Genomic DNA, 19,278 nt, shown 5'->3' with positions numbered 1-19,278 from the left:
TTCTAAAAATGATTTATCTTTGTTTCATTTTTTTTACAGCACAGAAACCTGACTTTTAGCAGGGGTGTGTAGACTTTTTATATCCACTGTATATGTACACTTCATAGCACTCTGATTTTACTTACTTATATAGCGCTGACATATTCTGCAGTGTTACTTATGCTGTATACCACCCGATAACTAGTGACTGTGTACATGTATGCTGTGTAACAATGGACCAGAAGACATCAGTGTACACATTTATTATCAAATATTAATCACAAAAATATGTAAGAAATCACTTCTATTATGCAAAAATTAAATAAATGCTGAAAAAAGTGTATTCATCTCTGCTACGTCAAATAGTTATTAAGTATATTATGCAGTATACTATGCAGTATATTACGGTAGTTATTACTGTAGAGAGAGAGCACAATATGTCACACAAACCACAAGTTTCCAGCACATACAAATTTAACTCCAGGAAACATCAGCTCCATATGATAAGCTCCAGGCGGAGACGCGTGAAGATCACAAAGTGGCAGAAGAAGACAGAGCAGTGGTGGACATCAAGGAGAGCAGCTTCAGTGCGAGGTGAGGACCTGACCAGATCCGGTACAGTAACGTCTGGGTCTTTGTCTTGTTGCGTTGCTCAATTCATTGTTCCCTCATGTGTCCAGACCATGAAACAGCAAAGCAGCCCAAACCACCAACCCATGGTGCTCCATCCATGACGGTTTGGTGTTGGTGTACAGCAGGGATGACAAACCTGCGGCTCTCCAACTGTTGCAGAACTACAACTCCTAGTATGCCCAGTCTGCCTACAGCTATCAGCCTACAGCAGGGCATGGTGGGAGTTGTAGTTTTACAACGGCTGGAGAGCCGCAGGTTGGCCAGCCCTGGTGTACAGGGTTCATGTTGTGCTAAAAAGTTCCACTTTTATCTCATCTATCTATAAAACATTTTCCTAAGAGCATTGTGGAACATCTAGGAGATTTCAAACAAACTTGAGACAGGCTGCAATGTTTTTTTCTGGTGTCCTTCCATGAACACCATTCTTGTTCAGAGTTCTTCTAATAGTTTTGCAGTTTGTAGAATCTCCAGTAGGTCTTCTTGCTGTTTCACGTCTGACCTTTCAGGATTGCCTGTTGAGTTGATGTAACTTCTACAGAAAAAGAAACAGTCCTGAATCTTCTCCATTTGTAGATAATTTGTTGAATTGCGGGTTGATGAACACACACACGTCTTTAGCTTTTATAGGCTTTTCCAGCTTTGTGCGTGTCTGTAACATGTTGTCACGGATGGTGTTGCAGAAAGCTTGAACTTATAAATAAACATCTGACTGGCTTGATCCCAAACTAAGGCGCATATGGGTGAGCCCTATAAAACCCCTAGAGCTCTCCCTGACTGCTATGCCCAGGCAAAGGTCTTTCTGGTAGATGACTGCATGTCCACGTACCTAATACTATGTGACACCTGAAAACCCTATAATAGTGAGGGGACACGACCACCGGCTCCCTGCACTGAATACGGACGGAGTCAGGGTCACCTAGAATCAAGCCAGCAAGGAAACACAAATAAAGGAAGCAGACTTATCTGAGGAATCAGCAGAAGCAGCCTCCAGCAGTGAACAACTCATCCAGGAAGATGTATAAACCGCAAAGTGAGGCAGTATAGGAGGGAATATAAAGGGAGACAATTAGTGTAAATAGGTGACAGCTGGGAGAAGGAAAGGAGATGACAAAGTGAAACCAAAACAAAGAACGTCATGCAAGAGGTAGAGAAGAACGTCTAACAGACCTTCTCACAGACCTGGCGGTGACACATGTCTTCTGAGGTCTCCTCAAAGTTATTTGCATTGAGGCATGGTTTACTCTAACCAATCTGATTTGTCAGTAACCAGGCTTTGTGTGCCTTTATTAAATGAACATGGCGCCAGTAAAACCTACACTTCCAATCTCATCTCCTTATTGAAACACCTACTGATAATGAAATAAGTTAACACAGAGGTCCACTAACTTTTTCTCTATGTAGTGTACATGTCTGTAATTGTGAGGTAGATAACAATCAGGCCTCCTTCTATTGGTAATAACTGCAGAAATCACTTACATTTTCTTGCAACTGTATGTGTGTATTTATCTTATTGTAGCAGATGCTGTATAATGGAACTATCTAGAGAGCAGTGATGTCACTTCCTGTTCAATATACCTTATATCTGAAGAGTGGTGATGTCACTGCTGTAAAATATAACTTCTATCTGGAGAACAGCGATTTCACTGCTGCATCATATAACTTATATCTGGAAAAATGTGATGTCACTTCTATATAATATAGCTTCTATCTGGAGTGGTGATGTCACTATTGTATAATATAATCTATAGCTGGCGAGCGGTGATGTCAGTGCTATATAACTTCTATCTGAACAGTGATGATGTCACTGCTATATAATATAATTTCTATTTGGAGAGCAATGATGAAAATGCTGCATAACATAACTTATCTCTGAAGAAGAAGAAAAGAAGACTATAACTGCAGAAGAGATAAAGATGGCAAGACCAACACTGAAGACAATGTGGAGATGTCAGAACCTGTGGTCAATGGATAATATTTGTTGTTCTCCAATTATCTTCACCTTTGTCTTCCAGGTTAAAGACTCCCATCTAGGATCATCATGAATTTCCTCCTTCACTTTGGTCTTCTCAATGTCATTGTAGTCTGTAAAGTCTTCTCTGCACCTTCTTGTTCCACAGAGAAGAACTTAATTAAAGACAAAGAAGAAACTTCTTGTATAAATCTTGGCTTGTCCATCCTCCCACTGAATGACATCCCTAAGAACACCGCCATCCTCATCCTGTCCTCCAACAACTTCAAGTCACTCTCCACCTCCAGCTTCAATGGTCTCAAAAAACTGACGCAGTTGGATGCAAGTGATAATGGGATGACAAGTTTTGAAATAGACTTAGCACTGAACTTAGAAGAACTTAATCTGGCCAATAATACACTGAAGACGCTACCAATGGTGTCTCAGCTACCAGGACTAACTACGTTGCAACTATCCAACAACCACATCACCACTATTCCAGAAAAAGCCTTCATGGGCTTGAAGAAACTCGACAGTTTGGAGCTTCAGCACAACTACATTGACTCATTAGACGAACAGGTGAGGTCAATAATAATTTTTCAATGTGTCAGTGTACAAAAGTATTATAATACTGCCCCTATGTGCAAGAATATTACTATAATACTGCCCGTATAAACAATAAAATACCATAAATTTGTCCTCTATGTACAAGAATACAATTATTATGATACCGCCCCTACATACAAGAAAAAAATACTATAGTACTGTCTCCTGTGTACAAGAATATAACTACTATAATACTGCCTCCTATGTACAAGAATATAACTACTATAATACTGCTCCTATGTACAAGAATATCACTACTATAAAACTGCTCCTATGTACAAGTATATAACTACTATAATACTGCTCCTATGTACAAGAATATAACTACTATAATACTGCTCCTATGTACAAGAATATAACTACTATAATACTGCCTCCTATGTACAAGAATATAACTACTATTATACTGCTCTTACGTACAAGGATATAACTACTATAATACTGCACATGTGTACAAAAATATAACTACTATAATACTTCCTCCTATGTATAAGAATATAACTACTATAATACTGCCTTCTACATACAAGAATATAACTACTATAATACACCTGTGTACAAGAATATAACTACTATAATACTGCTTATGTACAAGAATATAACGACTATAATACTGCCTCATATGTACAAGAATATAACTACTATAATACTGCTCCTATGTACAAGAATATAGCTACTATAATACTGCCTTCTACATACAAGAATATAACTACTATAATACTGCTCCTACATACAAGAATATAGCTACTATAATACTGCCTCCTGTGTACAAGAATATAACTACTATAATACTGCCTCCTATGTACAAGAATGTAACTGCTATAATACTGCTCCTATGTACAAGAATATAACTACTATAATACTGCTACTATGTACAAGAATGTAACTACTATAATACTGCTCCTATGTACAAGAATGTAACTACTATAATACTGCCTCCTGTGTACAAGAATATCACTACTATAATACTGCCTCCTATGTAGAAGTATATAACTACTATAATACTGCCTCCTAGGTACAAGAATATAACTACTATAATACTGCTCCTATGTACAAGAATATAACTACTATAATACTGCTCCCTATGTAAAAGAATAAAACTACTATAATACTGCCTCCTATGTACAAGAATATAACTACTATAATACTGCTCTTACGTACAAGAATATAACTACTATAATACTGCCTCCTATGTACAAGAATATAACTACTATAATACTGCCTCCTAGGTACAAGAATATAACTACTATAATACTGCTCTTACGTACAAGGATATAACTACTATAATACTGCACCTGTGTGCAAAAATATAACTACTATAATACTGCTCCTATGTACAAGAATATAACTACTATAATACTGCCTCCTATGTACAAGAATATAACTACTATAATACTGCTACTATGTACAAGAATGTAACTACTATAATACTGCTCCTATGTACAAGAATGTAACTACTATAATACTGCACCTGTGTATAAGAATATAACTACTATAATACTGGCAACTATGTACAAGAATATAGCTACTATAATACTGCTCCTATGTACAAGAATATAACTACTATAATACTGCATCCTATGTACAAGAATATAACTACTATAATACTGCTCTTACGTACAAGGATATAACTACTATAATACTGCACCTGTGTACAAAAATATAACTACTATAATACTGCCTCCTATGTACAAGAATATAACTACTATAATACTGCCTCCTATGTACAAGAATATAACTACTATAATACTGCTCTTACGTACAAGGATATAACTACTATAATACTGCACCTGTGTGCAAAAATATAACTACTATAATACTGCTCCTATGTACAAGAATATAACTACTATAATACTGCCTCCTATGTACAAGAATATAACTACTATAATACTGCTCCTATGTACAAGAATATAACTACTATAATACTGCCTCCTATGTACAATAATAAAACTACTATAATACTGCCTTCTACATACAAGAATATAACTACTATAATACTGCTACTATGTACAAGAATGTAACTGCTATAATACTACCTCCTATGTACAAGAATATAACTGCTATAATACTGCCTCCTATGTACAAGATATAACTACTATAATACTGCCTCCTAGCTGTGAGGACGTGTGTCAGTAGCTCTCCTGAGGCTTTGGATGTCTGGAGAAAGCCCAGGGCGGGGCCACTCTGGGTGGGAATGCTCCCCAAGCAAGGCCCAGGCTTCAAGGCCTATTCTGGGAAACAATTCCCAGACCTCTCACTCCATGGATAATTATCCAAAAGTTTCTTTGGAAGGAAGGAATGTTCCGAGTGTTGCCAGTCCCAGTGCAGCAGGAAGCAAAGAAGAAAAGAAAGTGTTGGAAGTAAAGAAGGAGACATCCCTGAGTAAGAGCATGGCGGCAGGTGTGCAATCCACCCCACCCGCAGTCAGACAGAGGAGAACATCCCTGGAGAAGCAGACCATGCAGGAGAATCTGCAGCAGTCTGTCCTGATGCGGTCTGACCGCACACGTTATGGAAGTGGGAACAGCGCAAAAGTCGCCAACACGACAGATGAGACCAGAGGGAGTACTGCAGGAAGGCTTCATGGGGCCACAAGTGCGGTCACTGGGAAGATAGTGACCTCGCAGCAGTGACCACGGCTGCACCAAGTCCAGTGCAAGGACCAAGCGGAGGGACGCCTGTAAGGAGCCATTCTGTGAGTACACTGCCGACACAGCCCCCAATACTCAGCGTGCACCAGAACTAAGTCTGGCCGAGCGGATCCCAGCTCTGGTCAAGAGACTAGAGACATTAAAAAAGACTAAACTACAGCTGCAGAAGCAGATAGATTGTGTCTATAAACTAAAGGCAGCAAACCCCAACAATCAGGCTGTCCATGACAAGAAGCTGAGCTCCCTCGCTGTGCAGCTCGCTGACACTGTGCAGGACATGGAGGCTGTATTGGAGCAGATGGGACCAGTCGCTGAATCCTTCAGGAACCAGCAAAGACATGAGGAAAGACCTGCGCCAGAACCATCTCCATCAAAAGGTACCACAAGTTCCAGCAGTTTGTACTGTGAAGCAGGACTATGGACTCCAACCAGAAGGTAACTCTGCAGTAGCAGTGCAGTCACCTCAAGCCCTGGGGGGCAGTAGAGAGCAGCAGGACTGTGGACTGAAACCAGAAGGTAACTCTGCAGTAGCAGTGCAGTCACCACAAGCCCTGGGGGGCAGTAGAGAGCAGCAGGACTGTGGACTCTCGCCTGAAGGTAACTCTGCCGTAGCAGTGCAGTCACCACAAGGCCTGGGGGGCAGTAGAGAGCAGCAGGACTGTGGACTCTTGCCTGAAGGCAGCAGTGCAGCAGAGAGCTCACAGGTCATGGCTCAGCAGGACTGTCGGGGCTCTGTAGAGCAGGATCATACTGCCAGTGACTGCATTGATATGACTGCATGTGATGTTACTGATGATGTTTCTGCAGAGGGGAGCGCTTCACAGTCTGTGTGGGATTTGGGGTCATCTCTAGACTCGGGTCCACCATTGGGTCAGCCTTCAGAGGCTTGTGACCCGCAGAGTATAAAGGATGGTGGTGGGGAGGGGGCTGTACAGTCTGATGCACAGCACTTCCCCCCTTTAGTTACACCAGAAGTGTCAGACCCCCCATAGTGCAGGCGGTCAGCAGCCACCACAGCGCCCCCAAGTTCAGCAGGAGGGTGGAACTGGTGGTGTCTCCTCTGGCAATGCCTGGAGCCGTGGGTCACCATCCTTCAGGTCTAATGTGAACTATACAGGTCAGGCTTTTAAGAGGAGGAACGTGGTCAGGTTCAGACATAGAGGGGCCAAAGAGGAGTTGCCTGACAGGAGGTTTGTGGTCCGTGAACTTCTGTGCCACCAAATGGGTTTCCTGCCATCTAACATCCTGGCAGTGATAAACCTTCCTGACAGGCAGGGGTATGACGTTAGTTTTAAGCTCATGTCTGACCTGGACCGCTTCTGGGCTCATTTCTCCCGGGTGAGAGATGCTGATGGCTGGAATAAGTTCAGCCTCATCCCCATCTCTAGATCAGACACAGCAAGCGTCACCATAATATTCTGGAACGAGTCGGTACCCTACCAGGATATTGTTGTATGGCTAAAAAGACACTGTGACCTAATGTCAGATCTGACCAAGACTAGGGACGAGGATGGCATATGGACTGGGGGGTGGAAGGTCCTGGTAAAGTTACGGCAGGTTAACAACATTACCCAACATCTGCCCAACTCATTCTTTATTGGCCGGGAGAAAGGGGTATGCTTCTATGCGGGTCAGCCTAGAAAATGTTTTAAATGCGGAAAGGCCGGTCATATTGCGAGTGTGTGCACCCTGGTAAAATGCAACTTATGCGGGGAGATCGGCCATGTCAGCGCCACCTGCCAGAACATCCGGTGCAACCTCTGTGGTAGGATCGGTCACTCCCACAGGGACTGTCCAGACGCCTGGCATAATGTTTGTAAGGACTTCCCTGATGAGGACTTGCTGGAAGGGGCAGATGACCTAGAGGAGGAGACGCTGTTGTCAGGGTCAGCAGTGACACCGCCCGAGCCTCAGCACAATATGGGTGACAATATAGGTGACATAGTGCCTGACCAGTCCCAGCCAGGAGCCTCTGAGGGGAATGGGGAGGTCACTGAGCAGGTTGTGGGCACGTCGTCTTCTGCCCCAGCATCAATAAATCCACAGAAAAGACGGAAGAAGGACAAAACCAGCCGTAAGCCTGAGGGGGAATGGACCACTGTCCAAAAACCTTCCAAAAAGAAAGTAGACCCCGGGTCAGGTGTCATGACCATAACAAATAGGTACGGTGTCCTATCAGAGTCAGACGCTGAGGAAGAGATGAAGAGAGAGTTAAAGAGAGTGGTAGATGAATTTAATGAGGACCAAGAGGGCGACCCCCCCACAAAAAGGAAACCCCCGCGAGCTAAACGTCTGTCCGAATCAGACATGGAGACAGGTGGTCGGCAGGTGGGCTCAGACTCGGATCTATGATGATGGGGGTAATATCTCTGCTACTTGTGCTTTGCTTTGCTTTGATGGCTGACTTCAACCTTAAAGTGTTCTCCAGTAATGTGAACAGTGTCAGAGTGAGGAGGACCAGGCATGCGGTTTATGAACATCTAAGGTCTCTTGATGCTGATATATTCTTCCTACAAGAGACACGTTTAAATACGTTAGGACTCTTACGGGAAGCCGAGCGTGAATGGCGGTCTGGTCCATCCTTTTGGTCACTGGCTGTAGAACCAAGTGCCGGGGTCTCTATCCTCTTTAACACCAATGATGTAACTATACATAGGTTGACAGAGGTATTGATGGGAAGGTGCCTAATTCTGGAAGTTACTATTCGGGGTAGGAGGCTCCGTCTCATCAATATCTATGGTTCGCAGACAGTGACTGAAAGGATTAACCTTTATAATGAAGTGAAGCCATATCTCTTCACATCTATCCCTATCATCATGGCTGGAGATTTTAATGCCGCCAGGGCAGCTAGTGACAGGACCTCTAATAGGCCTCTTACCAGAGACTCCAAGGTCCTAAACAGAATCATTCAAAAGGCCGGGTTGTCAGATGTGTTTGTGCAGGGTGGTCGGAAACCAAAATTTACTTATTCTTGTAGTGAAAGAAGAAGTCGGATAGATTTAGCTCTGGTGAGTCCTACAGAGACCATTGGTGAGAAAGATGAGAATATCGTCCCTTATTCAGACCATCTGGCCTTATATTTCTGTTTGGGTGTCACAAAGTGTTCTGTGACAGGTAGAGGGTTATGGAGACTTAATTCCAGTCTATTAGAAGACCCTTCGGTTCAGAGTCATGTTCACTCTCTTATACAGAGTCAGCTAGAGAGAGTGGACTTTTATGGCAATATGGCCGACTGGTGGGAGGATGTCAAGGATGAGATCAGATCCCTCTTAAAGAGACTGTCAGTTATAAAGGGGAAGAGTAAGTATGGCCAGTATCTCAAGCTGCGGAAAGAATTGGAGTCACTCTATTCGGCGGGAGGGGGTGACCAACAAAGGATTGACCGGCTGAAATCTGTGATTAGGCAGTATCAGTACAGCAGGTATACCTCCCTGGTTCTTGAACGGGATTATGGGACCTTAGGGTCTCCTGATCCCTTTGAGAATTGCCGGGAGCGAGTGGCAAATAAATCTGTCACCGGTCTCACTGACCCCCAGGGCGTTTTGCAAGAATCTCGGGAGGGTATCCTGGGGGTGGTGAGATCTTACTATGCTGACTTGTTTCAGAGGAAGGTTTTGGATAGTGACAAGATGACCCAATTCTTGGAGGCAACTCCGCTCCCTGATACTAATGATTTGGACTTTTCTCCTTTGACAGCAGATTTGACGGTGGCGGAGGTTAAAGAGGCCATTGATAAGTTGCATCTGAAGAAGGCACCAGGTCCAGATGGGATAACAGCAGAATTCTATAAGACATTCAGAGACCTCTTGGCCCCAATCCTTGTGGATGTATATACAAATTGTCTAGAAAGTCACCTGATGCCTCCATCCATGAGAGTGTCCTCGCTGATTCTGCTGTCCAAAGGTAAAGAGCCGACCGACATCAAGAACTGGAGGCCGATTGCCCTCTTGAATGTCGACAGAAAGATTCTGGCAAAAATTCTGTTTTCTAGATTAGTTTGTCTGTCCTCAGCACTGTTGTCAGGCTGTCAGTTTGGCACAGTAAAAGGGCGGAACATCTCTGGAGCAGTCCTCTCGATAAGGGAGATGTTTGAGAGATGTAAAGCTCTGAGGTGTGGGAGATATGTCGTGAGTCTTGACCAGGCTAAAGCCTTTGACAGAGTAGATCATGAGTATCTATGGGCCACTTTGTCAAAGTACGGTATTCCGGGGCAATTCATCGATTGGCTGAAGACTTTGTATTGCGAGGCTGAGAGCTTTCCTCTGGTCAATGGTTGGCAGGGTGATACCTTCAGGGTTGAGGCAGGGGTGAGACAAGGTTGCCCACTGAGTCCACTGCTGTATGTATTTGCCCTAGACCCATTCCTGAGGTCACTGCAGGAGTGTGGTTTTCAGGGGGTGCCGGTCCCCCATTGCCTGCCCCTGAGTGTTGTTGCCTATGCGGATGATGTGACTGTAGTGATATCTGAGCCTCGTGAGGTGGAGATGTTGTCTGCAGCCTTCAGAAGTTACTCGGAGGCCTCAGGGTCTCTGGTCAACCTCTTTGGATATCAGACAGTGATCCAGATTTTGATCTGCCACAATTTGTGAGAGCCTCCACCTATATTAAAATCCTAGGGGTCAAATTTGGGAGGGATGATAACGCCAAACTAAATTGGGAAGAGAAGTTGGAAGCCGGAAATGCAAAGGTTCAGCGATGGAAGAACTGGAGGCTGACCTATAGAGAAAGGGTTAAAATGTTGAAGACTTACCTGGTCCCTGTCTTCTTGTATGTCTCTGTCGTTTTTCCTTTGCCGGAATCTTTCTCCGCTAGGCTCTTTAGTAGTGTTGATCACGAATATTCGAATTTCGAATTTTTATCGCGAATATAGGTACTTCGAAAATTCGCGAATATTTCGAATATAGTTATATATATTCGCAATTTCGAATATTCGAATATTTTTCAGATTTTTTTTTTCCCCCGATTTTTTTTCTGAATTATTATTATTTTTTTTAATCAGTACACATGATCCCTTCCTGCTTCTAGCTTGTGAGCCAATAAGAAGGCTGCAATATACTTGACTTTAGGAGTAGTGATGAGCGTCAGGGGTCATATTCGAAAATGCCCGATTTTTTTTTCTTGAAAAAAATCGGCAAGGTAATGATTGTGTAATATGCGAATTTTCGTAATTCGAATTTTCGGATTCGAATTTTATTGCGAATTTTTCAACTTTTAGACAAAGAAGATTATAGCACTATATTAGCTAAATTGCTCTATATTCGTTTTTTCGAATATTCGCGATATTGCTATATATTCTTGTTTTAGAAATTACAAATATTCGAAAAAACGAAGTTATAGCAATATAGCGAATATTCGAAAAAAACGAATATAGAGCAATTTAGCTAATATAGTGCTATAATCTTCTTTGTCTAATAGTTGTAATTTTTTTCTCATCTGAAGTTCAGATTGGAAAAAAATTACAACTATAAAAAAAAGATTATAGCACTATATTAGCTAAATTGCTCTATATTCGTTTTTTTCGAATATTCGCTATATTGCTATATATTACGAATATTCGAAAAAACTGTTATAGCAATATAGCGAATATTCAAAAAATCGAATATAGAGCTATAATCTTCTTTGTCTAATAGTTGTAAATTGAAAAATTCGCAATAAAAATTCGAATCCGAAAATTCAAATTCCGAAAATTCGCATATTACACAATCATTACCTTGCCGATTTTTTTCAAGAAAAAAGAAATATCGCGAATTCGAATATGACCCCTGCCGCTCATCACTACTCTTTAGCCTGTTCTTCCAACTGTTGTGGGGGAACAGGTTGAACCTGATAAAAAGAGGGATCACCTACCTACAGAGGAGAGAGGGTGGGTTGGATATGCTGAATCCAAGGGTGTTCTTTGACTCCATGTTTCTAAAAGTTTATTTTGGTTGCCTGGACTCAGAGAACAGCTCCCTGTGGGTGAACAGTGTCAGGGACTGGATATTGCCTTTTGCAGAATCTTGGGTGCGAGGCGGCAGTCTCAAGAGGGGTCGATGGACGAGTGACTACCTCCCCCAGTACCTGGACTATGGGCTGAAGTGTGTGAGAAGGTGGAAGATAGAGAAGTCCTACATTGAGGGTAAGCCAAGGAAAGATCTATATGTGAGGATCTGCAGGGCTTTCTTTTGTTCTCCCCTTGTCTTGAGGGATTGTGTGATTAGCACTTTACAAGAAAGTCTGAAGCTCCTCAATGGGAAACGTCTCCCCACCAAATTCTTTGACATAGCTTGGTTGTCATTACATGGAAAGCTATTAGTTAGGGGTAACCTAAAATTTTTAAGTGTTTCAGATAGGAACTGTCCTCTCGGTTGTCAGCAGGAGGAGATGATGGCGCACTTCATATCTGACTGCAGGGGTGGGAGGAGAATATGGGAAGAGGTGTCACAAAAGCTAAACATCCCATTACTGCAGTCCCTGACTTATCCTGACATCATCTATGCTGTTCCATCCAGAAATAGTAATGTAGACAGGGGGACAATGTACCTGATCATTTCTGTCATAAAATATTACCATTGGCACATGAGAACCCGCGTGTCTACAGTCGTGGCCAAAAGTTTTGAGAATGACACAAATATTAGTTTTCACAAAGTTTGCTGCTAAACTGCTTTTAGATCTATGTTTCAGTTGTTTCTATGATGTAGTGAAATATAATTACTCGCACTTCATACGTTTCAAAGGCTTTTATCGACAATTACATGACATTTATGCAAAGAGTCAGTATTTGCAGTGTTGGACCTTCTTTTTCAGGACCTCTGCAATTCGACTGCGCATGCTCTGAATCAACTTCTGGGCCAATTCCTGACTGATAGCAACCCATTCTTTCATAATCACTTCTTGGAGTTTGTCAGAAGTAGTGGGTTTTTGTTTGTTCACCCGCCTCTTGAGGATTGACCACAAGTTCTCAATTGGATTAAGATCTGGGGAGTTTCCAGGCCATGGACCCAAAATGTCAAAGTTTTGGTCCCCGAGCCACTTAGTTATCACTTTTGCCTTATGGCACGGTGCTCCATCGTGCTGGAAAATGCATTGTTCTTCACCAAACTGTTGTTGGATTGTTGGAAGAAGTTGCTGTTGGAGGGTGTTTTGGTACCATTCTTTATTCATGGCTGTGTTTTTGGGAAAAATTGTGAGTGAGCCCACTCCCTTGGATGAGAAGCAACCCCACACATGAATGGTCTCAGGATGCTTTACTGTTGGCATGACACAGGACTGATGGTAGCGCTCACCTATTCTTCTCCGGACAAGCCTTTTTCCTGATGCCCCAAACAATCGGAAAGAGGCTTCATCGGACAATATGACTTTTCCCCAGTCCTCAGCAGTCCATTCACCATATTTTCTGCAGAAGATCAATCAGTTTTTTTGGGAGAGAAGTGGCTTCTTTGCTGCCCTTCTTGACACCAGGCCATCTTCCAAAAGTCTTCTCCTCACTGTGCGTGCAGATGCGCTCACACCTGCCTGCTGCCATTCCTGAGCAAGCTCTGCACTGGTGGCACTCCGACTCTGCAGCTGAATCCTCTTTAGGAGACGATCCTGGCGCTTGCTAGACTTTCTTTGACGCCCTGAAGCCTTCTTAACAAGAATTGAACCTCTTTCCTTGAAGTTCTTGATGATCCTATAAATTGTTGATTGAGGTGCAATCTTAGTAGCCACAATATCCTTGCCTGTGAAGCCATTTTTATGCAACGCAATGATGGCTGCACGCGTTTCTTTGCAGGTCACCATGGTTAACAATGGAAGAACAATGATTTCAAGCATCACCCTCCTTTTAACAGGTCAAGTCTGCCATTTTAACTCAATCAGCCTGACATAATGATCTCCAGCCTTGTGCTCGTCAACATTCTCACCTGAGTTAACAAGACGATTACTGAAATGATCTCAGCAGGTCCTTTAATGACAGCAATGAAATGCAGTGGAAAGGTTTTATTGGGATTAAGTTAATTTTCATGGCAAAGAAGGACTATGCAATTCATCTGATCACTCTTCATAACATTCTGGAGTATATACAAATTGCTATTATAAAAACTTAAGCAGCAACTTTTCCAATTTCCAATATTTATGTAATTCTCAAAACTTTTGGCCACGACTGTATACACAATGAGCCATTCCACCACACCACAGCCGTAAACCAAATAATGTCTGAGCTCCAGTGGGTTAAGTCATTAGAGACAAGGAGTAACCCAAATAATAGGAAATTATGGAGGAATGTGTCTTTGGTTTAAAACAGAAAATATGTTATTTTGTGTTTGTTTTGTTTTTTGTTTCCCCCCCTCTTCTTTTTCCTCCCCAGCAAATGTGGACTTTATCAGTTTAATATAATTCTATAGGCATTCTAGCCGAGTAGTCATTGTGTGTACAATGCCTGTTATTTTTTGGGTTTGGGTTTTGTATTGTAAGAATGTATTTTTATTGTATTTTTTTTTGTTTGTTTGTTTTCACAATAAAAATTGCCTCCTATGTACAAGAATATAACTACTATAATACTGCCTCCTATGTACAAGAATATAACTACTATAATACTGCCTCCTATGTACAAGAATAAAACTACTATAATACTGCCTCCTATGTACAGGAATATAACTACTATAATACTGCTCCTATGTACAATAATATAACTACTATAATACTGCTCCTATGTACAAGAATATAACTACTATAATACTGCTTCTATGTACTAGAATATAACTACTATAATACTGCTCCTATGTACAAGAATATAACTACTATAATACTGCTCCTATGTACAATAATATAACTACTATAATACTGCTCCTATGTACAAGAATATAACTACTATAATACTGCTTCTATGTACTAGAATATTACTACTATAATACTGCCTCCTATGTACAAGAATATAACTACTATAATACTGCCTCCTATGTACAAGAATATAACTACTATAATACTGCCTCCTATGTACAAGAATAAAACTACTATAATACTGCTCCTATGTACAATAATATAACTACTATAATACTGCTCCTATGTACAAGAATATAACTACTATAATACTGCTTCTATGTACTAGAATATTACTACTATAATACTGCCTCCTATGTACAAGAATATAACTACTATAATACTGCCTCCTATGTACAAGAATATAACTACTATAATACTGCCTCCTATGTACAAGAATAAAACTACTATAATACTGCTCCTATGTACAAGAATATAACTACTATAATACTGCTTCTATGTACTAGAATATTACTACTATAATACTGCTCCTACGTACAAGGATATAATTACTATAATACTGCACCTGTGTACAAAAATATAACTACTATAATACTGCTCCTATGTACAAGAATTTAACTACTATAATACTGCTCCTATGTACAAGAATATAACTACTATAATACTGCTCCTATGTACAAGAATATAACTACTATAATACTGCCCTCCTATGTACAAGAATATAACTACTATAATACTGCTCCTATGTACAAGAATATAACTACTATAATACTGCTTCTATGTACTAGAATATTACTACTATAATACTGCTCCTACGTACAAGGATATAATTACTATAATACTGCACCTGTGTACAAAAATATAACTACTATAATACTGCTCCTATGTACAAGAATTTAACTACTATAATACTGCTCCTATGTACAAGAATATAACTACTATAATACTGCTCCTATGTACAAGAATATAACTACTATAATACTGCCCTCCTATGTACAAGAATATAACTACTATAATACTGCTCCTATGCACAAGAATATAACTACTATAATACTGCTCCTATGTACAAGAATATAACTACTATAATACTGCTCCTATGTACAAGAATATAACTACTATAATACTGCCCCTATGTACAAGAATATAACTACTATAATACTGCTCCTATGTACAAGAATATAACTACTATAATACTGCTCCTATGTACAAGAATATAACTACTATAATACTGCTCCTATGTACAAGAATATAACTACTATAATACTGCCCTCCTATGTACAAGAATATAACTACTATAATAATGCTCCTATGCACAAGAATATAACTACTATAATACTGCTCCTATGTACAAGAATATAACTACTATAATACTGCTCCTATGTACAAGAATATAACTACTATAATACTGCTCCTATGTACAAGAATATAACTACTATAATACTGCTCCTATGTACAAGAATATAACTACTATAATACTACCTCCTATGTACAAGAATATATCTACTATAATACTACCCCCTATGTACAAGAATATAACTACTATAATACTGCTCCTATGTACAAGACTATAACTACTATAATACTGCTCCTATGTACAAGAATATAACTACTATAATACTGCTCCTATGTACAAGAATATAACTACTATAATACTGCCTCCTATGTGCAAGAATATATCTACTATAATACTGCTCCTATGTACAAGAATATAACTACTATAATACTGCCTCCTATGTACAAGAATATAACTACTATAATACTGCCTCCTATGTACAAGAATATAACTACTATAATAATGCTCCTATGCACAAGAATATAACTACTATAATACTGCTCCTATGTACAAGAATATAACTACTATAATACTGCTCCTATGTACAAGAATATAACTACTATAATACTGCCCCTATGTACAAGAATATAACTACTATAATACTGCTCCTATGTACAAGAATATAACTACTATAATACTGCTCCTATGTACAAGAATATAACTACTATAATACTGCTCCTATGTACAAGAATATAACTACTATAATACTACCTCCTATGTACAAGAATATATCTACTATAATACTACCCCCTATGTACAAGAATATAACTACTATAATACTGCCCTCCTATGTACAAGAATATAACTACTATAATACTGCCTCCTATGTACAAGAATATAACTACTATAATACTGCTCCTATGTACAAGAATATAACTACTATAATACTGCTCCTATGTACAAGAATATAACTACTATAATACTGCTCCTATGTACAAGAATATAACTACTATAATACTGCCTCCTATGTACAAGAATATAACTACTATAATACTGCCTTCTATGTAAAAGAATATAACTACTATAATACTGCTTCCTATGTACAAGAATATAACTACTATAATACTGCTCCTATGCACAAGAATATAACTACTATAATACTGCTCCTATGTACAAGAATATAACTACTATAATACTGCTCCTATGTACAAGAATATAACTACTATAATACTGCTCCTATGTACAAGAATATAACTACTATAATACTGCTCCTATGTACAAGAATATAACTACTATAATACTGCTCCTATGTACAAGAATATAACTACTATAATACTACCTCCTATGTACAAGAATATATCTACTATAATACTACCCCCTATGTACAAGAATATAACTACTATAATACTGCTCCTATGTACAAGACTATAACTACTATAATACTGCTCCTATGTACAAGAATATAACTACTATAATACTGCTCCTATGTACAAGAATATAACTACTATAATACTGCCTCCTATGTGCAAGAATATATCTACTATAATACTGCTCCTATGTACAAGAATATAACTACTATAATACTGCCTCCTATGTACAAGAATATAACTACTATAATACTGCCTCCTATGTACAAGAATATAACTACTATAATACTGCCTCCTAGGTACAATAATATAACTACTATAATACTGCCTCCTATGTACAAGAATATCACTACTATAATACTGCTCCTATGTACAAGAATATCACTACTATAATACTGCTCCTATGTACAAGAATATAACTACTATAATACTGCTCCTATGTACAGGAATATAACTACTATAATACTGCCTCATATGTACAGGAATATGTTTAGATTGAATTATTCACTTTTACGTCTCTACTGTTCTGCAGGTATTTGAAGGTTTGCAGTCACTTAAGCATCTGGATTTGTCATACAATCAGTTGTTGCTTCTTCCTGATCGTCTTCTAGCTGGACTTGAGAATCTAGGAAAGCTTTACTTATCGTGGAACCGTCTTACACATATTCCTAATGACTTCTTTACGGATGTGGGACTGGAATACGTGTATCTGGATAATAATCCCTGGAATTGTAACTGTGCACTTAATTACTTTAAGATTTGGTTGAAGGATAATGAAGACATAGTCTACAAAGCCTCCAAAGCTGGTCCAACAATGAATCCAAAAAGCGTGATCTGCTCTCATGGGCCCCCACTGATCGATTACGACATGAACCATTGTAATGTGAAAGGAGATGTGGACATCAACTCAGTTCCTATATATACACAGAGTTCTGTCACCATATGGACAAACACACCATTGCTAACCACCAAGCATTTGCTTAGCGATAAGCCAACAACAGAGCTAAGAGTTACAAAATGGTGGCCAACATCAACACCTACTGAAGTTGGTATTGATTCATTGCCAGTTACAGAAGCAACCACCACATTAAGAACCACAAAACCAACTACAAAAGAAACCACCACGTTAAGAACCACAATACCAACAACAGAAGCAGCCACCACATTAAGAACCACAACACCAACTACAGAAGCAACCACCACATTAAGAACCACAACACCAACTACAAAAGAAACCACCACGTTAAGAACCACAACACCAACTACAAATCCAATCACCTTCATATCCACAAGCACAACCAGGTATTTTAAGTCAAGCCCAAAAACCAGAGTAAAGTCAACCTCAACACCTTACCCAATAACATTGATGATGGTCACTACCAAGGTTGAGATTACCACCGATATTGCAAGCACGAGCAAAGAGCCCACAAGTGAAGAGAGTGTGAAAGTGTCTACAGTGAGTACTACCGAGGAACCCACCGAAATCCCAATCAACACAATGCTTCCAGCCAGAAGTTTACGGCCGGCAGCTTTTGGCATGGATTGGTTGGTGATGGTAATCCTTAAGCACTGTTGTCTTCTCCATGTGATTATCTATGGTTTGTGTATTTTCCTCCTCCTAGTGGGGATCATCATCACAACGATGTGTTTGCTGTGGATCTACTGCTGTAATCAGGACTTCCACCAATGGCCTCCAGGAATAAGGCTCATCCGATACAGTATTAGGGTTCCCATGAGCGATGAAGATATCTTACTCGTGAACAATGGTGCCATTGAATCCCACTTCAGAGACCAGTCTTTGGCCGGTGTCACTAAGATGTTGGTTCTAGAGTCTGACCCTCAACAACAGGAGATAAGATACACCTCAGCTATTCTGTAATATAAAAGAGGGTGGGTGATGTGATGATTAACAGCGATATGGATGACTCTCAATTTGATAGGTTACAGCCCTGGTTTTGTTTGTTTGACCCCCAGGTGACAATTTTCGACTATATTGAATAAAAAGTAACACAAGTGACAAAAGTTGTTTTCACTTCAATGTCATAATTCCTGATAATGTGTCCACTAGGGGGTGCTATTACT

The 19,278-nt window shown here is 40.0% G+C and overlaps 1 protein-coding gene across 1 annotated transcript; it reads left to right on the top strand.

The window, feature by feature from the left end:
- Positions 1–416: 416 nt before the first annotated feature.
- Positions 417–19,207, top strand: LOC122925602 (platelet glycoprotein Ib alpha chain-like). Its single transcript, XM_044276958.1, has 3 exons — positions 417–573; positions 2,730–3,139; positions 17,729–19,207. The coding sequence occupies exons 1-3, from the start codon at positions 417–419 to the stop codon at positions 19,073–19,075; spliced, it is 1,914 nt and encodes a 637-aa protein (XP_044132893.1). The 3' UTR covers positions 19,076–19,207.
- The last annotated feature ends 71 nt before the right edge of the window (positions 19,208–19,278 follow it).

Source organism: Bufo gargarizans, chromosome 2, assembly GCF_014858855.1.
Source record: "Bufo gargarizans isolate SCDJY-AF-19 chromosome 2, ASM1485885v1, whole genome shotgun sequence".
Taxonomy (NCBI): Eukaryota; Metazoa; Chordata; class Amphibia; order Anura; family Bufonidae; genus Bufo; species Bufo gargarizans.
Note: the sequence above shows the minus strand (reverse complement) of the source record. Positions and strands in the feature narration are given on the sequence as shown.